The 22,687-nt window shown below is 40.0% G+C and overlaps 1 protein-coding gene across 7 annotated transcripts in view; it reads right to left on the bottom strand.

Moving 5' to 3' along the window:
• Window positions 1–1,936: 1,936 nt before the first annotated feature.
• LOC100385179 (survival motor neuron protein) overlaps window positions 1,937–22,687 on the bottom strand; it is a 55,264-nt gene continuing 34,513 nt past the window's right edge. For 2 of the 7 annotated variants that reach the window (XM_035291445.3, XM_035291448.3), the window contains exons 2-8: window positions 18,965–19,036; window positions 16,806–16,925; window positions 15,431–15,631; window positions 15,123–15,275; window positions 13,193–13,291; window positions 11,782–11,892; window positions 1,937–2,504 (exon numbers count right to left, since the gene is read on the bottom strand). In XM_035291445.3, coding sequence (XP_035147336.2) covers window positions 2,283–2,504; window positions 11,782–11,892; window positions 13,193–13,291; window positions 15,123–15,275; window positions 15,431–15,631; window positions 16,806–16,925; window positions 18,965–19,036 — 978 coding nt within the window. In that variant the 3' untranslated portion in view covers window positions 1,937–2,282. Of the gene's footprint in view, window positions 2,505–3,002; window positions 3,057–11,781; window positions 11,893–13,192; window positions 13,292–15,122; window positions 15,276–15,430; window positions 15,632–16,805; window positions 16,926–18,964; window positions 19,037–22,687 lie in introns of all 7 variants that reach the window. The other 5 variants (XM_078365379.1, XM_078365380.1, XM_078365381.1 and 2 more) reach the window with 5 other exon arrangements.

The raw sequence follows: 22,687 nt of genomic DNA, 5'->3' as shown, positions 1-22,687 counted from the left end.
CAAAGTCATCTCTGTCTGATCCCTTAATGAAGGCTCTCTTCAAATATAGCACCTTTTGTCTCCTGAATGTAGGTATAGCTATTGCTGTAGAACAGACCATGCAATTTTCCATCTAGGATTCCTTACAATCACAAGAACAATTACTACAGTGAAAGCCAGAGAACTAGCTCAGTTATGACTTTATTACTAGGATTAGTCTAGTCAGGAGTGTGCTGGCTTTGATATTTTCTGTCTATATCTAAGGGGGAAGCTGCTTCATTACTAGATATTAAAATAAATAGGGGCCTAAAAATAGACCTAGGTCAAACACCATTATGATTAACTCAATTTTCAAAACCATTTACCTAATGTAGGATTTGCTGAGTCTTCTTCAAAATTAGCAAGAAATACAACTAATGCATAACCTGTCCTGATGAATTAAAGACTGATCCAAAAATAACTGAAATTTCTCTTCCATTTGTTCTCTTCTTTGACAATCCTATCAGTCTATGCTCTAAGCTCATCCTTGACTTCCAAAAACTGCCAGATATTGTAGACACCGTGAAGAATAAGATGCAGTACCTTTTCTCTAATGAAAGAGGAAAGACAGATATAAACAATAAACATAATATAATGTGAAAAGCTATGTATAGAAATAAGTAGAGAGGCTGGGCACAGTGGGTCATGCCTACAATCCCAACACTTTGGGAGGCGCAGGCAGAACACGAGGTCAGGAGTTCGAGACCAGCCTGGTCAATGTGGGAAAACCCCATCTCTACTAAAAATACAAAAGCCAGGCATGGTGGCACAAGCCTGTAGTCACAGCTACTTGGAAGGCTGAGGCAGAAGAATCACTTGAACCCAGGAGGCAGAGGGTGCAGTGAGCTGAGATTGTGCCACTGTACTCCAACCTGCCTGGGAGACACTGAGACTCTGTCTCAAAAAAAAGAAAAAAAATAAGTAGAGAGCAGCTTCAACAGGGGGAGATTACGTAGATGGGGGTGGTGAATAAGAAGGCTGGGCGGAGGCCAGGTGTGATGGCTCACACCTGTAATCCCAGCACTTTGGGAGGTCAAGGTGGGGAGACTGGTTGAGCCCAGGAGTTGGAGACCACCCTGGGCAAAATTGTGAGACCTCGTCTCTACAAAAAAATAAGAGGCTGGGGAGTGGTGGCTCGCACCTGTAATCCCAGTACTTTGGGAAGCCAAGGTGAGCAGATTACTTGAGGCCAGGAGTTTGAGACCAGACTGGCCAATATGGTGATACTCTGTCTCTACTAAAAATACAAAAATTAGCAGGGCATGGTGCCACAGGCCTATAATCCCAACTACTCAGGTGGCTCAGGCTCAAGAATCACTTGAACCTGGGTAGCAGTGGTTACAGTGAGCTGAGATCACACCACTGCACTCCAGCCTGGGCAGCAGAGCAAGACTGTCTCAAAAACAAAAAAAAAGATTATGTAAAGATGAGAAAAATATGACACTAAGTGGAAATACACATGCACATACACAAAATGCCATGGTGGCATCCATATGAAAATATATACAAATATGGGCAAAAGTGCCAAATAATACGCAAAAAAGAAATACAATCAAGGCTGGGTGTGGTGGCTCACATCTGTAATCCCAGCACTTTGGAAGGCAGAGGTGAGTGGATTACATGGTCAAGAGATCGAGACCATCCCGGCCGTCATAGTGAAACCCTGTCTCTACTAAAAATACAAAAATTAGCTGGGTGCGGTGGCGTGTGCCTGCAGTCCCAGCTACTCGGGAGGCTGAGGCAGAAGACTCGCTTGAACCTGGGAGCTGGATGTTGCAGTGAGCCACTATCATGCCACTGCACTCCAGCCTGTCTGAAAAAAAAAAAGGAAATACAATCACAGACACATAGCTAATTTTTTTTTCTCTTTTTTTTTTTACATGAATAATGGAAGCACTGTGGTTTGTAGACACATAGCTAATTTAAAAAAAATATATTAAATATTTTTATTATATACTTTTAAACATACAGAAGATAGAAAAAATAGTACAATGAATAGCCATATACATATCAGTTGGATTTGGTAACATTTTGCCACATATGCGTCACTAAACCATTTTAAACATTTTATGAGACATCTAACACTTCATTCCTAAATGCTTAACTACGCAAATTAAAAGTCTTTTATAAACTACAACACCCTTCTCACAGCTCATAAAATTAGCAATAATTATCCAATATCATTCGAAATCTAGTTCATATTCAAATTTTCTCAACTGTCTCACCAGTGTGCTGCCCCCACCTCCACACCCCACCCCAGTCTTTTACAATGGTTTTTCAAAATAGGGTCCAATAAAAAATTTCACATTGCATTTGGTTATTACATAACTTTTACTCTTCGAGTTACCCATTCCACTTCCTTTTTCTTTCCCAACACTGATATTTTGAAGAAATGAGGTCAATTCTCTTCTGTAACGTTTCACATTCCAGATCTGTCTGATCGTTTCTTCAGTGGTGTCATTTACTGCTGGTCTGTGCCACATTTCCTGCAAACAAGAAATTAGAACCAAAGGCTTGACAAATTCCAGTGAAACAAAACAAAACAAAAAAGACACATTCCAGTGAAACCATGTCCTCTGTGGACACCAGTTAAACTTAACTAGAGTACTTGGTATGTCATAAAGTGTGCAGCGCAGTATGCCTAGGTCATCCTGTATCACAATCAAAAAACATGCCTGGTTATCTGCCTACTAGTGATAGAAAATGGCATCATATCCTAAAGCTCTCTTCATTGTGAAAGTATGTTTTCCTCCACACAACCGACCAGTATTTGGTAAGCTGATACTTGGACACCATGAGGATTCTAGTAGGGATGCAGATTAACCTTTCATCTAATAGTTGTGGCATCAAAATGCCTTTAATACTATTTTACATTAATCTTTCAACTTTTTAACAATTCAACTTTTTTAATGTTCCAAAACATTTGTTTTCCACAAACCATAAAGTTTTACAAAAATTAACTTTCATAATGTTGGCAGACTTACTCCTTAATTTAAGGAATGTGAGCACCTCCCTTCTTTTTGATTTTGTCTGAAACCCTGTAAGGAAATCAAAGTTAGAGAACAGCATATACATTTTATACAGATGTTAGTAAGTATTTTGTTTCACAAGACATTTTACTTATTTTATTCAATAAAATATCAGAAAATAAGTTTATAGTCTTTTAAAGTGCTTTAAAAATTATCCCAAAGTAAACAATTGTTAGGCTGCAGTTAAGTTTTTCTTGTACTGGTGGCTCAGGGCTACAATCCCACAACTTTGGGAACCTGAGGTAGGGGGATCACCTGAGACCTGGAGTTTGACACCACCCTGGGCAACATAATGAGGCTCTGTCTCTATAAAAAAATTAAAAAATTAGGCCAGGCATGGTAGCACAGGCTGGGCGCAGTTGCTTATGTCTGTAATCCTAGCACGTTGGGAGGCCAAGACAGGTGGATCACCTGCAGTCAGGAGTTCAAGACCATACTGGCCAACATGGCAAAATTCTGTCTCTATTAACAGTACAAAAAGTTAGCTGGGCATGGTGGTGGGCATCTGTAATCCCAGCTACTCGGGCGCCTGAGGCAGGAGAATTGCTTGAACCCAGGAAGCGGAGGTTGTAGTGAGCCGAGATTGTGCCATTACACTCCAGCCTAGGTGACAGAGCAAGACACTGTCTCAAAATAAAAAGAGCTCACGCTTGTAATCCCAGCACTTAGGGAGGCTGAGGTGGGTGGATCATCTGAGGTCATGAGTTCAAGACCAGCCTGGCCAAGACGGTGAAACCCCATCTTTACTAAAAATACAAAAATTAGTTTGGTATGGTGGCCAGCACCTGTAATCCCAGCTACTCAGGAGGCTGAGGCAGGAGAATCACTTGAACCCAGGAGGTGGAGGTTGCAATAAGCTGAAACTGGGCCACTGCACTCTTGCCTGGGCAACAGAATGATACTCCATCCAAAAATAAAAATAAATAAATAAAAATTAGCCAGGTGGAGTGGCATATCCCTGTAGTCCCAGCCACTCAGGAAACTGAGGTGAGAGGCGATGAGTCCTGGAGGTCAAGGCTGCAGTGAACTGTGAATGTGCCCTTACATTTCAGACTGAGCGACAAGAGTGAGACCCAGTCTCTAAAATATAAAATTCAAATTAAAAAAATTCAAAAAAGATTTTTTTTTTCTTTCAATAGTCCAATAATATTCCTGAGCCCACTTACACCTTATTTTCATCAAATAAAATATATGACCTTGTGAGAGGAAGACATTTATTTCTTGCCTGTTGCTTGCTGGTAGAAAAAGTAAAATAGCAAGAAGCTGAAGTCAGTAGTCAAGGCAACTAGCTGATGCCAGTGGCCTTGCTGCAGAGATGCCTGAGGGCTGGGAAAATAACTTCCCTTCTGTAACAGGTGCCTATGTTATCTATAAACCCTGAGAATGTAGCAGAGGAATGGTCTTCCTCTGACCCAGGAAGCTGCCTCCAGTCATGTCCTCCATGTTTGCACAGTCCAGACCCCCCACTTAGAGTTGCATCTTCCCCCAAGTGATTTACTGCCTTTGTTCAGCTCCTGTAACCCTTCCCCTTCTTCCCTTCCTGGGCATGCCAAATATAAATTAGCAAGTCAATAAAAGCTAAAGACTGTGAGGTCAGCTGCCCAGCCAATGGGCAATGACACAGTTTCACAGTTCCCCCTTTAGAGTGGTAAGCCCTTAAAAAGGAAAAGAAACTGCTTTTTGGAGAGCTTGACTCTTGGACGCAAGTCTACCAATGCTCCACAGCTGAATAAAGTCTCTTCCTTCCTCACTCAGGTTGTCTGAGGGGTTCTGTCAGCGGATCATCCTGCAACAACCTTAAACTACTTGTGTCATATTCATTTATTAAAATGAGACCATTAAAAACCAGCACTCACTAAAATAAATTAATTAATTAAAAAATAAAGCCAAATAAAAATTAATACTAAAACATCTGGTTTTTTTCTGGTCAGACCTAGCGCAAATGTCCTCTCTCTTCTGGCTTCAATGCTTTCTATCTCTCTGTATGTACACTAGCTTGCAGCAGCTTCCCATTTCATTACTAATTTACAGACCTTAAGATGTATTGAAAGATTTGTTACTAATGAGTACCACAGTTATAACCTATTTTATGTTATTTCAACAATATTATTCTAGTTATTTGCATTCTGCTTTGATTTTTAGGACAATAAGACAGAGGTTAAGAGCTGGACTCAGAGCCTATCTCAACCATGTGGCTTCTGTAGAACAAAGGTTAAGAATTGCTAGCATAAGGCAATGACATCTTAAAAATACTTAAGCAGGGCCGGGGAATGGCTCCCACTTGTAGTTGCACCATTCTGGGAGGCCAGGGTGAGAGGATCACTTGAACACAGGAATTCAAGACCAGCCTGGGCAACACAGGGAGACCTCATCTCTACTAAAAATTTAAAAATCAACTTGGCATTGTGGCTTGTGCCTGTAGTCCCACCTAATCAGGAGGTTGAGATGGGAGGATCACTTAAGCCCGGGCATGACTGTGCCACTGCACTTCAGCCTGGGAGACAGAGTAAGACCCTGATTCTATTTTTAAAAATGTAAAAAAAAAAAAAAAAAAACCAAACCAACAACAAAAAAACCACACTTAAGCTGTTGGAAAACCTAATAATCAGCAGTGGTTTGTTCTTTTTGTTTATTTAGAGACAGCATCTCTCTCTGTTGCCCAGGCTGAAGTATAATTGAGAGAGGGTAGGGATGGGACTCAGCACCTCCTTCTCCTATCCCACCAAGGACCTCTACTGCAGGCTGGTGCAAGCGAGGCCCTGTGGCTGGTGGAGACCCCAACCAAACCATCTGGACCATGCACCATAAATCTTACTCAAGGGGCCATACCTACTGAATATGAGGCCTTGAAGCTGCAGCTCCCATTATAAATCTTACTCAAGGGAGTTACCCTATCTCCAGCATACACACAAGGACAGGAGAAGGAACAATCCTTAACCCTAGCTTCATTATAATACTAAAAATCACACCTAGGGTGGAGATGTTAACATGCTAATGCAACATGCCAAGGATGAAGAAGCATGTTATGAAACTGCACAAGTGCTAAAAGTTCCCTGCCTCTACATACCTAAAAGTCGCTCTTTTCCCACGACAGCCTCTTACAAACTGCCTTTCCAACTCCCTCTGGGGAGTCAGCCAGAAAATTGTCTCTCTCTTGTGCTGCCTCCCTTATACCTGGGCATATGCTCCAAGAAAGCCTTATTTAGGAAAATTCCTTTGGCCTCACAATTTCTATTGTATTGAGAGCCGAACAACACACGGTCAGTAACACAATGGTGTGATCAGAGCTCACTGCAGCCTTGAATTCCTGGGCTCAGCGAATCCTCCTGCCTCAGCCTCCCAAATAGCTAGGATAACAGGTGCATGTCACCATGCCCAGCTAATTTTTTAAAAAACTGTTTGTAGATACAGGCTCTTAGCAAGTTGCCCAGGCATGTCTCCAACTCCTGGCTTCAAGCAATCAATCACATCTCAGCCTCCCAAAGCACTGGGGTTACAGGAGTAAGCCACTGTGCCCAGCTGGCTTATTTTTTTTAATAATAAAAATTCTAAGAGATACCGGGCGTGGTGGCTCATGCCTGTAATCTCAGTACTTTGGGAGGCCGCGGGGGCGGATCACCTGAGGTCAGGAGTTCAAGACCAGCCTGGCCAACCCTGCTCACAAGATACAAGGACTATAAGACAGACAGGGTCCCTCCCTGTCTTTAAAAAAATAAAAAATAAAATTCCAAGGGACAAAAATGCAGGTTAAGGAAACTGGAATTTCCTAACATTTCTGAACTGAAGTTTGTATGTTTATATTTTAATTAATTAACTTGAATGAATATGCAGAAAATACTTCTAAAAATAAGGATCTTTTCTCTAGTTAGCCAGAATTTGTAGCAAATATTCTGGAGAAGGCTCTGCCTAACAATTGCTGCTCAAACTCAGGTAAAAGAAACAGAAACATCTGGATGTTGTTGGTCAAGAGGCTCACACCTGTACCCCAGCACTTTGGGAGGCTGAGGTGGGCGGATTACTTGAGCTCAGGAGTTTGAGACCAGCCTGGGAAACATGGTGAAACTCCATCTCTACAAAAAAAATATAAAAATTAGCCATGCATGGCACATGCCTATAGTCCCAGCTACTAAGAAGGCTGAGCTGGGAGGATGGCTTGAGCCCAGGAGGCAGAGGCTGCAGTGAGCCAAAATCACACCACTGCACTCCAGCCTGGATGACAGAGTGAGACCCTGTCTTAAAAAAAAAAAAAAAAAAAAAAAAAATAGCCACCTGACTTTTCAGTAAGTCTACTGAAAAACCCACTAGGTTTTAATAACAGTACTATCAAGTACCTGAAACAGGAATGTTTAAGTACAATTTAACTCTAATTTTTCATCCATGTCATTCTTCAACTATATTCTAACATATAAGTGCATTCATATTTTTAAACTGTTGCTAGAACCATCAATAATAAGATCCATAACTATCAAGAGCTATGGTAAAATAGGCATTTTCAAATTGTACAGGTGGCAATGCATATAAGAAGAATTTTGGAGAGCCAGTTGTCAGTATGTATCAAAAGTTATTAAAATGTTTACACTTTTTTTTTACCTGATAATGACATTTCTTAGCCATAAGGAAATAAGCTACACAAAACTTTATATATATATAAATGGTTATCTAATTATCAACATTAAACCTTGTTAATGTTCAACATTTGGCAAAATACCAACTTATTCTGAACTAAATTTATTAGGAACCAGGCACTGTTCTAAATGTCACAGACACAAGATATAAGGGACTACAAGACAGACAGGGTCCCTGCTCTCATGGCACTTACATTCTAGTGGGCATAAACAGATAAAACAGGCAAGAAAAATTTTATCAGGGAATGACGAATGACATACAGAGAATCTAAGGGGGGGTAAAGTGATAGAAAATGAGGGGTTATCACTTCCCGACTGAAGAGGGAAGGTAAAATTTAAGGTGATATCTGAATGGCAAGTAGCCAAACAAATGAAATCTGAGGTAGGGTTTCCAGATGAAAGAACAATGAGTGCTAAGGCCCTGAAGAAGCTATAAACCAGGTACATAAGAGGAAGAATAAAGGCCAGTGTTGCTGGAGCAGAGGAAGAGAGATCATGAAATGAGATTTAGGTAAAGAAACATAACATGTTATACTTTGCAAACCAGGGTAAAAGGTTTGGATTTTAACCCGAGTGTTACTGGAAGCGATTGGAGGGTCTTTTAAATGAAGAGATGGGATCTACTTCACATTTTAAAATACTACTCTAGCTTCTGTATGAAAAAGAAATTTAGCAGGGTGACATGAGATTTGGGAATTACTGCAGTAAGGTAAGAGATTATGATGATGTCCTATTATCCAGAAAATATAAAGAGCTATCAATATCCAACAATAAAGGCAAACAACCCAATTAAAAAATAAACGAAAGATCTGAAAAGACATTTCTCCAAAGAAGATATATAAATGACCAGTTATGAAAAGATGCAACATCATTCAGTCATTAGCAAATGCAAATCAATGCCACAGTAAGGTACCATTTCACACCTACTAGGATGGCTATAATCAGAGACGGTAACAACTGCTGAAGAGAATGTAAAGAAGAACCCTTATACACTGTCGGGAATGTAAAATGGTGCCGCCATTTCAGAAAACAGTTTTGAAGTTCCTCAAAGAGTTAAACACGGAGTTGGCCTAAGAGCCTACAATTATACTCCTAGTTGCATATCCAAGAGAACTGAGAACATGCCCATACAAAATTCTGCACACAAACATTCTTAACAGCATTATTCATCATAACTCAAAGAGGAAACAACCCAAATCCCTTTCTGGATAAACAAATTGTTGCATGTCTATATGATGAAATATTATTCAGCAACAAAAGATATGAAGTACAGATATATGGCTTCAATATGGACGAACCTTGAGAAACTTATGCTAAATAAAAGAATCCAGGTATAAATGGCCACATATTGTAAAATTCCATTTACATAAAATGTACAGAATAGGCAAATATATAGCAAGTAAATTAGTGGTTGTCAGGAGCTGGGAGAAGATATTAGGGAGTAAATTCTAAGGTGTATAGGGTTTCTTTCTGGGTAATAAAAATATTCTGGACTGGGCATGGTGAAGAAGGGGCCTTGTTGAGCCCAGGAGTTTGAGACTGCAGTGAGATATGGATCATGTCACTGTATTCCAGCCTCAGTGGCAGAGCAAGAGCCTGTCTCAAAAAAAAAAAGGGCCGGGCGCAGTGGCTCACGCCTGTAATTCCAGCACTTTGGGAGGCCAAGGCATGTGGATCATGTGATCAGGAAATCATCCTGGCCACCACAGTGAAACCCCAATCTCAACAAAAAATACAAAAATTAGCCAGTCATGGTGGTGTGCGCCTGTAAACCCAGTTACTCAGGAGTCTGAGGCAGAAGAATTGCTTTCACCCAGGGGGCAGAGGTTGCAGTGAGCCAAGATAGTGCCACTGCACTCCAGCCTGGGTGACAGAGACTCCATCTCAAAAAAAAAAAAAAAAAAAAAAAAAAAACGAGAAAGAGAGACAGAAAGTGTACTGACTCTCGAGGGCTGTGGAAAATAATGAGGGTAACAGGGTTTCTTTTTGGAGTGATGAAAATGTTCTAAAATTGTGGTGATGTCTGCATAACTGTGAAAACCAAAACCACTGGCTTGTATACTTTCAAAGGTAAACTGCACAGCATGTGAATTATATCTCAAGAAAGCTATTTAGAACATAAATTAGGCCGATACTTTATATATACATTATATATTTTTTCAAATACTTCATAATTTTAAAAACTGTAAAAGCTTAGAGAGTTATAACTGATCTCAAAACAAATTACAAGCTGCTGATTTGTTACTTTTTGGTCATTAAAATGAGAAGTCCATAATACATACAAATATTCCAAGGTTATACCACAACAACTGAAGAGAGACTTCAGTTTTTTCCCCCCAGAGTCTCACTCTGTTGGCCAGGCTGGAGTGCAGAGGCACAATTTTGGCTCACTGTAACCTCTGCCTCCAAGGTTCAAGTGATTCTCCTGCCTCAGTCTTCTAAGTAGCTGGGATTATAGCTGCCTGTCACCACACTGGGCTAAGTTTTATATATTTAATAGAGACGGGGTGTCACCATGTTGGCCAGGCTAGTCTTAAAACTCCTGACCTCAAGTGATCCACCTGCCTTAACCTCCCAAAGTACTGGGATTATAGGTGTGAGCCACTGTGCCAGGTCTTTTCCTTTCTTTTCTGAGACGGAGTCTCACTGTCACCCAGGCTGGAGTGCAGTGGTGCAATCTCGACTCACTGCAACCTCTGCCTCTCAGGATCAAGTAACTGTCCTGACTCAGTTTCTCAAGTAGCTGGGATTACAGGTGTCCTCCACTACGCTAGGCTAAATTCTTTTTTGTATTTGTAGTAGAGACAGGGTTTCATCACATTGGCTAGGCTGGTCTCGAACTCCTGACATCACGTGATCTGCCTGCCTTGGCCTCACAAAGTGTTGGGATTACAGGTGTGAGCCACCACACCTGGCCTTAACTTTTAAAATAAAAATATTAATGGGGGCGCACACAGATGATACATTTAAAAACTTATACCTGCTGGGCATGGTGGCTCACACCTGTAATCCCAGCACTTTGGGAGGCAGAGGTGGGTGATCACCTGAGGTCAAGAGTTTGAGACTAGCCTGACCAACATGGTGAAACCCCATCTCTACTAAAAGCACAAAAGTAGCCAGGTGTGGTAGCACATGTCTGTAATCCTAGCTACTTGGACGCTGAAGCAGGATAACTGCTTGAGTCTAGGGGGCGGAGGTTGCAGTGAACCGAGATCACACCATTGCACTCCAGCCTGGGTACCAAGAGCAAAACTCCATCTCAAAAATAAATAAATTGGCCAGGTGCGGTGGCTCAAGCCTGTAATCCCAGCACTCTGGGAGGCCGAGGCGGGTGGATCAGGAGGTCAAGAGATCGAGACCATTCTGGTCAACAAGGTGAAACCCCATCTCTACTAAAAATACAAAAATTAGCTGGGCATGGTGGTGTGCACTTGCAGTCCCAGCTACTCGGGAGGCTGAGGCAGGAGAATTGCTTGAACCCAGAAGGTGGAGGCTGCGGTGAGCCGAGATCGTGCCATTGCACTCCAGTAAATAAATAAATAAAAACTTACACCTTTTAGTCGGTTGTGTCTTCTATATTAATTTACTAAAAATTCAGATGTCTACAGTATCATATCATAATTTTAGCAGTGCCTAAGAGCTTCCTTTTAAAAATAATTTTAAATGTTTTGACTAAAATATAATAGAACTTGTCTGTAGGAGACTAATGTATAAAGTGACAAGTTTGAAGCCACAGGCCCCAAGGTTCAATTTGGTACATATTACCCCAGATCTTTGTGCACAAAAATTTCATTTTTATTTTATGAAAAATTATCCCATCTTTTCCATCCCCTACAATCAATTTCAAATGAAAGCAGAGATTAAAAAATTATACAGAAAAAGAATTTAAATATATTGTTGGATTATATATAATCAAAATAACCTAAGAAAAGCATAAAAGCTTTTTAAAATTAACTAAAATTATACTAAAATTTAAGCCTCAGACAGAGAGTTGTATTTTTATTTTTTACTAATATAAAGAGAAAAGCAAGTAGTATTTTATAAATTTACAAAACAAAGTCACATAACTACAAAACATTGTCAGGAAAAGATGCTAAGCAATTACTTACCATATAATAGCCAGTATGATAGCCACTCATGTACCATGAGATTAACATACTTCCCAAAGCATCGGCATCATCAAAAGAATCTGGACATATGGGAGGTGGTGGGGGAATTACCTGGAGACAGAAAAAGGTACATTTTATATCCAGTAAACAAAAAAGTAAAGTCTGGAGATTTATATTATATAGCGAATGCTGGATATTAAGTGTATGTTTGCTTAGATCATCTCCTACTTAAATTTCTTTCTTTTGTTCCCTAAACAAAGATGTGGTCTTGTTACATTGCCCAGACAGGTCTCAAACTCCTGAATTCAAGTGATCCTCCTGCCTCGGCCTTCTGAAGTGCTGGGATTACAGGCATGAGCCACTGTACCCAGCCTTAAATTTCTTAATGTATCTACCATTTGGAGAAAACCAACCAGTAACAACAAAAGACCAACAAAATTAAACAAGGATCAACTAACAGTGATGTAAAATGTTTAAACATTTTTATATCATTAGACTACATATCTGTTCCACTATGAAGCTATGAGTAAAAAAATCAAGTACAAATGCTTTCATGCTTTTCCTCAACACACACATATATGCACACAAAGAGGTCACACAGCATTTCAAGGGCCATTTTAAGTAAAGGTCTTGGGTAGAACATCTGTCCTAACCCCACCCCAATACACAGTATGCCAACAAGTATCTTTGTATCTATTGTTAATACCTAAAAATCTACCATTAGAAATCCAGTTTACAGCCAGGTGCGGTAGCTCATGCCTGTAATCCCAGAACTCTGAGAGGCTGAGGCAGGCGGATCACCTGAGGTCAGGAGTTGAAGACAAGCCTGGCCAACAGGGTAAAACCCTGTCTCTACTAATAATACAAAAGTTAGCTGGGTATGGTGATGCACACCTGTAGTCCCAGCTACTTGTGAGGCTGTGGCAGGAGAATCACTTGAACCCAGAGGCAGAGACTGCAGTGAGCCAAGATCACACCACTATACACCATCCAGGGGAACAAGGTCAAAACTGCCTCAAAAATAAAAAAAAAAGAAAGAAAAAGAAATCCAGTTTACATCAGAACATCCAACTATACCTAGAAGGGCAAATACTAAAATACTAGTCCCTTCTATATGGTATAATTAAATCCTTTCTAACAGGAACCTCCCTATAGAACAGATACCAACTTCTGCTAGGAAAGAAGCTAGCAACACAGAGCCTAGAGTTGGCACTACAAGAACACTGCATTTAGGTAACAGAAAAGAATTAAAAACACACACACAAATAACCCAGAGGTTTAGTTCAAATTTCTACCCATCAGAATCTGGCCCTAGGGATGGTCTACAATGACATTTTCCAATCCTCTATTCTGCTAAATATCAAATTGTACGTGAAAGCAAAATCTAATATATACATGCTTTTTTACTTACTGGTGGTCCAGAAGGAAATGGAGGCAGGCAGTGTGGTAGAAAGGGAGGTGGAGGTGGTGGTGGTGGTGGTGGTGGTGGGACACTGAATTTTAGACCTGGCTATAAGGAATAGTTCAAAGGAAAATTAATTTACCCTTTTCAATATGAAATGAATAAAAATGATTAAAAATAAAAAAATTAAAATACCCTGAATAATATTTGTATTATACATATAAAAAAGATTAAGTGAAATTTCATGCACCAAATCCTGAAGTCAAACAGACTCATAATTCAAATTACAACCCCTAGATTTTTCTCATTTCCTTTCTAGGTAGATATTAAGGAAGTAAAACAAAATAAGAGTGGTAATTACCCAATAAATCAGACACAGTCTATTTTGCAAGATTATTTCAATCATAAAAGACTATACCCCCAATTTCATTAACTAAATTGTATTTTTATGGAAACCAGTTTAGCTATATAAGTTAACTTAGAGCACATATTGTGAAAACTAGCAAATCTCACACCTTATAAAAATCAGTCCCCTGAGACCAAAGAAGCATAATATATACATTCTAAGAGGATTTATCATTTTAGATTCAAGAAACTATAACATGATGTCAGCCTCAACAAGAAAGTTATCACAGAAAATCTTAAGAAAAACTTCAGATGAATCATGCTTGATTTTAAAAAATGATTGCCTAGGCCAGGCATCTGTAATCTCAGCACTCTGGGAGGCCAAGGTGGGCAGATCACTTAAGGTCAGAAGTTCAAGACCAGCCTGGCCAACACAGTGAAGCCCCACCTCTATCAAAAATACAAAATTAGCCAGGTGTGGTGGTGGGCACTTGCAATCCCAACTACTCGGGAGGCTGAGGCAGGAGAATCGCTTCAACCCAGGAGGCGGAGGTTGCAGGGAACCGAGAATGTGCCCCCGGCTCAAAAAAATTATTGCCTAAATATCATTCCCTCCACAGAAGAAATCGCTGGTTTATACAAAAGAACTGGAAAAACTAATCACTAAAGTTAAAGATATTTTACTAACTTTAGGTTCCATGACGTAATCTAACCTATAATACAAATCGTTTTAGAACTAGTTTCTTTCTTTTTTTTTTAAACATGTTCCGTGTTTTCTCATAATAGACCTAGTTTCTGTTACTTATAATCAAAGGATTATAAATGAAAACAATATTTACATTTGAACTCTATAAAACAATCTGAGAGCACCACGGGATTTTACCTATATTAGATGTAAATGATGTGTTCTTATTTTACGTATTTTTTTTTTTTTTTTTGAGACGGAGTTTCGCTCTTGTTACCCAGGCTGGAGTGCAATGGCACCATCTCAGCTCACCGCAACCTCCACCTCCTGAGTTCAGTCAATTCTCCTGCCTCAGCCTCCTGAGTAGCTGGGATTACAGGCACATGCCACCATGCCCAGCTAATTTTTTGTATTTTTAGTAGAGACGGGGTTTCACCATGTTGACCAGGATGGTCTCAATCTCTTGACCTCGTGATCCACCCGCCTCGGCCTCCCAAAGTGCTGGGATTACAGGCTTGAGCCACCGTGCCCAGCCTATTTTACCTATCTTATACAGGTGACATGGGAAACAACAGCATGTCATCCAGCTGATGATAAATTATTATACTTTTTAACTTAAATAAGTGTGCTCATTATTAGTCTAATACCTAATACTCCACAAAAGAAGCTGGATAAATCTTTCGCATAAAGTATTTTGTGGCGTTCACTGCAGTGTCTAAGGTTTTTTTTAAAAAAAGTTAACTATTTTGCATCATTATCTTATTTCATTGTCTTATTTCTTGTGTCTTTACAACATCTAACAAGAGTTACAAAGGTTTCATGGGAGAGCTACAAATTAGTTAATAAAAAGTTTTACACATCCTGATATTAACTATTTTGTGGGAAACCTTTCATAAGTAGAAGGTTTACCTTTCCTGGTCCCAGTCTTGGCCCTGGCATAGGGGGTGGTGGAGGGAAAAAAGAGTTCCATGGAGTAGCTTTGGATTTGATGTTATCTGATTTATTTCCAGGAGACCTGGAGTTCTCACTTTCATCTGTGGAAACTTGACTTTCATTTTCATTCTTTAAAAAGAAAAAATACGTAGGTTTTTGTTATAAGGGTGTCATTAAGAAAAACTTAATGCCTCAGTGTATCTAACTGACAACTACTTATGTTGTGTAACAGTTTCTCATCTAGTCTCTGCTTCCAGAAACTGAATTTTTTTTTGTATCCTTACCTCTTGAGCATTCTGTTCTATATTATTAGCTACTTCAGAGATTGGGGAAAGTAGGTCAGACAGGTTTTGCTCCTCTCTGTTTCCATATCCAGTGTAAACCACAACACAGGTTTCTCTCTTAAAGTCAATTGAAGCAATGGTAGCTGGGTAAATGCCACCATCTTCTGACCAAATGGCAGAACATTTGTCCCCGATTTTCCACTACAAAAGAAATCAAAGATACATACGTGCAAACATTTCTTTTGAAGAGGGCAAACTATCATCTTGTTTTGATCAGTGGGGAGGTGAAGAATAGAGGGTAGAGACTTGGAAGGCAAAATGATGTAATGAGAAAGGCTTGGGGTCTAAACACCTAAGTCTGAATTCCAACTCTCTCACTTATATAATCATGGACAAATTTCTGAATCTCTCTCTTTTTTTTTTTTTTTTTTTTTTTTGAGATGGAGTCTCGCTCTTGTTACCCAGGCTGGAGTGCAATGGCGCGATCTCGGCTCACTGCAACCTCCGCCTCCTGGGTTCAGGCAATTCTCCTGCCTCAGCCTCCCAAGTAGCTGGGATTACAGGCACGCGCCACCGTGCCCAGCTAATTTTTTGTATTTTTAGTAGAGACGGGGTTTCACCAAATTGACCAGGATGGTCTCGATCTCCTGACCTCGTGATCCACCCGCCTCGGCCTCCCAAAGTGCTGGGATTACAGGCTTGAGCCACCGTGCCCGGCCTCTGAATCTCTTTGAGTCTTCGTTTCCCCATCTTATTAGATGGCTACAATATAAGCTACTTCCCATATTTGCTGTGAAGAGCAGGAAGGACAGAATGGTGCCCAGCATATGGTGCCCAGCACTCTGATCCGGCCTAGAGCAAGTGTTCATCAACTGTTAGCTCTCTTCCTCCTTGGTAATGATGAAACTAAAGTTGGCTAATGAGACACCAAAATATTCAGCTTTCAGGACTACTGTTTTTAACTAGCAGAAATAATCTACCTAGACTTCTGGGTTCCTTGGAATTAATAGTTCTAGAGTTTTTGAAGAAAAAAGGAAAAAAAAATCCATCTCTCAGCTTAAGACGTAAAACACTGCTAATTCAGCTTACAGTCGTTGGGTACTCCTCCCAAACAGCATCTCCTTCTCCCCACCTTCCACTCACAAATGGAACGCATGTCCTGATTTTAGATTTTTCATTCCCATTTAATTCCTTATACTTTCATGACTAACATGTATGTTCCTAAATAGAAAATTTAATAGTTGTTTTTCATGTTTTATAATTGTCGATCAACAGAAACACTGTACTAATCACTAAAGTTAAAGATATTTTACTAACTTTAAATAAGGACTAACAAGATATCCTTTGAAGTTAAATCTCAATATTTTGAACTAACCTGTTTTACAGGAGCTGCAGTATTCTTCTTTTGGCTTTTATTCTTCTTCGCAGGTTTTCTTTTAGGTGTGCTTTTTGGTTTACCTGAAGTTTCACAAATGTCCCCATTCTTTAGAGCATGCTATGAAAATGTACATGTTACAGGGTGGTACATAAAATAAAAGTCATGACATAACTCAGTTACCACTGTAAGTTGGTATCAAGGATCCACCACCGCAGAAAGCATCTATTTCCTTTTGACCACTTCCTACACTATAAAAACTGCTCTTTAAAGGCATTATATCTGATAATCAGCTCTAAAGACCCTTTTAATCAAATCTCCTTGCTCTCAACCTCTCTGCAACATCAGGCCCTGTTAATTATCCTGCTTCCTGACATTCATGGCACGTTGGATGTCACAGCAATGTAGGGCCCCAATGCTTTCATTACTTCTGATCAAGCCTTACACTTAGGCATTCCCAATAAAAACTGGCCATCCTTCTTTACTTGCTTAAAGCCATCTATTCTTAATACTTTAACTACAACAGTCTGCAAACAAACTTCTGAAGCCATTATCTAGATCTGATGTTGCTGAATCCAACATTTCCAATGAAGGATTTCACATCTTCATACCTCAAACTCAACACTACTAAAACTATCATTTTCCCAAATCAGTTCTTTTCCTTCTTTACTCAGATTACTTCCCCCTGCAATATCACCAAGCCATCCCACATTGAGCCCCATTTCAATCTCTATTGTATAGAACTCTCTTGATAATTCTTCTTTAGTCGACTTCCAGTTTCAGTGTATATTGGAAAGCATATTTAAAAATCTAGGCCAGGTGCAGCAGCTCATTCCTGTAATCCCAGCACTTTGGGAGGTCAAGGCAGAGGGACTGTTTGAGCTCAGGAGTTCCAGGCCAGCCTGGGCAACACAGTGAGACTGACTCTCTACAAAGACTACAAAAATGAGCTGGGTGTGGTGACCCATGCCTGTGGTCCCAACCACTCAGAAAGCTGAGGTGGGAGGATTGTTTGAGCTCATGAGTTGAAGGCTGCAGTGAGGCATAATCGCGCCACAACACTGCAGCCTGGGTGACAGGGAAAGACCCCATCTCAGAAAAAAAAAAAAAATCTAGAATTCAGCTACAAAGGTGACACAGAGGTCTGATCCTTAGCTCATGTCACAAGAGTAACTATGAGAAAGACATGAACTCAGTATGCTTGGTGCTCTTTATACACTGCATGAGTATATGCTCTGTTTGCTCAAGGTAGCCTGGACTACTGATGACCTATATTTAGTTCTCACTAAGACTAAGCACTTCAGAGAGTGGAGAAGGTGATGATGTTGGCCAACTATTTGTTTGAGCCACAGAACCACACTACACTTCCTAAAAGAACCATATATTCCTACCCAACAGGAACACTTGACTTCATACCCAACTCATAGGATTTGGGATTAATTTAACATGTGCAAAGCATGTAGAGCACTGTCAGCATGCTACAAGTATTAATTACTGTACTACTGCTATTTATCATCATCATTATTTTATTAAATAATTGTTAAATGTTTAAAATATTCAGACTGTCCTTTTCCTATTAATCTCAATTAGAGGACTTCTACAGTTTGATACAATATAAAAATACTAAAAATACTTTTTTTTTTTTTGAGCCAGAGTCTCACGCTATCGCCCAGGCTAGACTGCAGTGGCATGATCTTGGCTCACTGCAATCTCTGTCTCCCAGGTTCAAGTGATTATCCTGTCTCAGTGTCCCAAGTAGCTGGGATTACAGGCATGAGCCACCATGCCTGGCTAATGTTTGTATTTTTAGTAGACAGAAGTTCACCATGTTGGCCAACCTGGTCTTGAACGCCTGAGCTCCAGTGACCCACCCCGCCGCGGGGCCTCCCAAAGTGCTGGGACTACAGGAGTGAGCCACCGCACCCAGTCAGGAATAAATGTTTTAAATTTTATTTAAATTGCCTCCACAAATAGAATGACATATATAAGCTATCAACTTCTAAAGGAAGACACCACCTGATTTAATAACCCATAATACCAACTACTCTTCAGAATGAAAACTGAATAACATGTACTTTAACACTTTATGTTATCAATTCTTTTCCAAATGAGTAATAAGAGAAAATAAGCAAACAAGTAACTAAGTAAGCATTTTATACCTTAAATGAAGCCACAGCTTTATCATATGCTTTTATCAATGCTGTATCATCCCAAATGTCAGAATCATCGCTCTGGAAAGGGTAAGAAATAAAAACAACTCATGATCAGGTAGGTTTAATCAGAAAATGTATGTTAGTACCAAGAGTCATCTCAATCTACACATAACCAAATTACACTGAAAATGAATATTTAAAATCCTAAATAAAGCCACAGGAAACTTACCTGCTTAGAGGTTATGTGACTTGACTCCCAATGCTGGACATAGGGAAATGTTCTAAGAATGAATGCCATCAAGTGAATGCCCCTACAATTTAATTCCTACCCACAGACCATGAGTAGATTTGTTCAAAGCCAGCTACTTTTATTTAAATTAAGATCAGATAAAACTTGACTTCATCTAGACTATGGGAATGCTATTCTGACTTCAGAATCTATCATCCAAAGTAAGTTTTTGTCTTGAAATTATAATGTTTCTAGATTATAAGGATACAAATTGTTAACAGTGACTAACCAATTTCTGTTTTATTTTCACTATTATTTTTTATTTCCATTTCCCTTTCCTGCTTTCCTGGTACCAATTTTCTGTTTCTTTCCTTTCCTTTTCCTTTCTTTTGGTTCTTTCTTTCTTCTCTCCCTCCCTCCCTTCATTTCCACCACACCTGGAAATATTTTTGTCCAGACATGGTGGCTCATGCCTGTAATCCCAGCTAACTGGGAGACTGAGGCAGGAGAATTACATGAGCCCAGGAGTTGGAGGTTACAGTAAGCTATGATCATCCCACCGCCCTCTAGCCTGGGTGACAGAGGGAGACCCTGTCTAACAACAACAACATAATTATGATAATAATAATAAAAGTCACTGAGAGATATATGGAAATATGTTAACTCTCCAGAGATATGATCTAACTAAGGATTTAAGACTGTCGCATAGACAAAACAAAAAACAGTATTAAGCAATTCTGAACAAACATCAAAATATGAAATATAAACAGTAAGTATTTTAATTGTAAAGGAAAGAAATTAATGTATACTGAATGATCATATGGAGGAAACAGGCCTAAGAAATAAAAACCAACAGGATTTGGGCCAGGCACGGTGGCTCATGCTTGTGATTCCAGCATTTTTGGGAGGCTGAAGCAGGCGAATTGCTTGAGTCTGGGAGTTCGAGACCAGCCTGGGCAATACGGTAAGAAGCTCATGTCTACTAAAAATACAAAAATTTAGCTGGGCATGGTGGCACATGCCTATAGTCCCAGCTACTTGTGGGGCTGAGGTGAGAGGGTCATTTGAGCCCAGGAACACAAGGATGCAGTGAGTAGAGATGGAGCCACTGCACTCCAGCCTGGGTAACTAACAAATTGAGACCTTGTCTCAAAACACCACCACCAAAACAAAAAACCAATAGGATTTGCACAGGTAGACAAAATAGAATGCATTCCAACTACAGCATGACAACAACAAAGAATCATGGAAGCAAAATCAAACACGCTAACTGTAAGAATGCACTTACATGAGGTAACTAAAGGAGTCAAATTCATAGAACTAGAAAGAATGAAGTTTAACAAGGGCTAAGTGGAAGGAAAAATGGGATTAGCTAATGAGTAGTTTCAGGTTGCAAGATGAAAAAGTTCTGAAGATCTGTGGCACAACAATATGAAAATACTTAATGTTACTGAACTATATGCTTAAAAATGGCTAAAATGACCATTTTTTACTTCAATAAAAAGTAAAATACACTGTATGAGGGATTAGTGAGACAAGTCCAAATAGAATAAAATTTATACTATAGAGCGGAGTTGGATTTGGTATACTATAAAGTATCTTGGATTTGGTACAGTATTAGTCATTGAATTCCAAAAAAGTTTGTTATAAAATTCATTGAGTTGTAATATTACTTTTTGTCATTTTCCTATTTTTTTTGTTTTTGTTTTCTCTTGAGACAGAGTCTTGCTCTGCCACCCAGGCTGAGGTGCAGTGGCATGATCTCGGCTCACTGCAATCTCCATGGTTCCAGCGATTCTCCCAGGTTCCAGCGATTCTCCTGTTTCAGCCTCTCAAGTAGCTGGAATTACAGGTGCCTGCCACCAAGCTGGGCTAATTTCTGTATTTTTGGTAGAGATGGGTTTCACCATTGTGGTTAGGCTAGTCTCAAACTCTTGACCGCAGGTGATCTGCCCGTCTCAGTCTCCCAAAGTGCTGGGATTACAGGTGTGTGCCACTGCACCCAGCCTTGTCATTACCCTGTTAATCTCTATTATATAGAAACAAATGTGTTCCAGTGTAAAACTCTCAATCTTGCTATATGATAAAAAGTACTTCTGGCTGGGCAGGGTGGCTCACACCTGTAATCCCAGCACTTTGGAGTCCAAGGCAGGCAGATTGAGGTCAGTTGTTTGAGACCAGCCTGGCCAAGATGGTGAAACCCCGTATCTCTACCAAAAATACAAAAAAATTAGCCAAGCGTGGTGGCACATGCCTGTAGTGTCAGCTACTCGGGAGGTCGAGGCAGAAGAATCACCTGAACCCAGCCCAGCCTGGGCAACATGGTAAAACCTCATCTCTACAAAAAGTACAAAAATTAGCTGGGTGTGGTGGTGCACATCTGTAGTTCCAGCTACTCAGGAGCCTAAGGTGGGAGGACTGCTTGAACCGGAATGGGAGGCTGCAGTGAACGAATATCAGAGAAAAAGAGATTGTGCCACTGCACTCCAGCCTGGGCGACAGAGTGAGACCCTGTCTCCAAAAAAAAAGGTCCTTAAAATCATTAAGTCGTTTTGCAAATAAGAAAAGTAATCACATAGGTCTGTTAATTTATGCAGTTTAATCCGGTAAAAAAAAAAAAAAAAAAGAAAAGAAAAGAAAAGAAAACTAATCACAAAGAGGTTAACTGACTTAAGGTTACATTCCCACTTGGAAGGGGAGATGTTCCTTGTAGATTTGGTAAAAGGAATAAAAACAGGCTGAGTCCAATGGCTCACTGCTGTAATCTCTGTCTCAAAAAAAAAAAAAAAAAAAAAGGGCGGGGGCAGGCATGGTAGCTCATGCCTATAATCCCAGGACTTTGGGAAACAGAAACGGGTGGATCACTTGAAGTCAGGAGTTTGAGACAAGCCTGGTCAACATGGCAAAACCTCGTCTCTACTAAAAATACAAAAATTAGCTGGACGTGGTAGTGCATGCCTGTAGTTCCAGCTACTCGGGAGGCTGAGGCAGGAAAATTGCTATAACCCAGCAGGCAGAGGTTGCAATGATCCAAGATCACACAACTGCACTCCAGTCTGGGTGACATAGTGAGACTGCCTCAAAAAAAAAAAAGAAGGGAAGCAAACAGTAGAAAATGAAAGGTGGTCCTGAAGAAATAAAGAAATCACAAAATTAGAGGACACATCTGTAAGGTCTTTTAGGCTGACTGATGATGCCATGGATGCCATGGCAATCCCTGTGACCTGCATATACACCTCTGGATGGCCTTCCTGAATTAGAAAACCTGAAATAACTGGAAGACCATGAAAAGCGGAACAACAATCAACCCCTGTGGCGCCTAACTAACTTGAGACATTCTTCTACTATTTCTTATTCCAGGCTGAATTGAAAAGGCCATTGGACTTTGTGACCGACCTTGGTCAATTTCATTACTCCAGACTCTACAACCCCCTCCCAACTTGCAAAAAATCACCCTAAACCATAACTTCGGTAACTTTCCACTGCCTGCTGCAAACCTA

This window comes from Callithrix jacchus, chromosome 2 (assembly GCF_049354715.1).
Source record: "Callithrix jacchus isolate 240 chromosome 2, calJac240_pri, whole genome shotgun sequence".
NCBI classification, from domain to species: Eukaryota; Metazoa; Chordata; class Mammalia; order Primates; family Cebidae; genus Callithrix; species Callithrix jacchus.
Note: the sequence above shows the minus strand (reverse complement) of the source record. Positions and strands in the feature narration are given on the sequence as shown.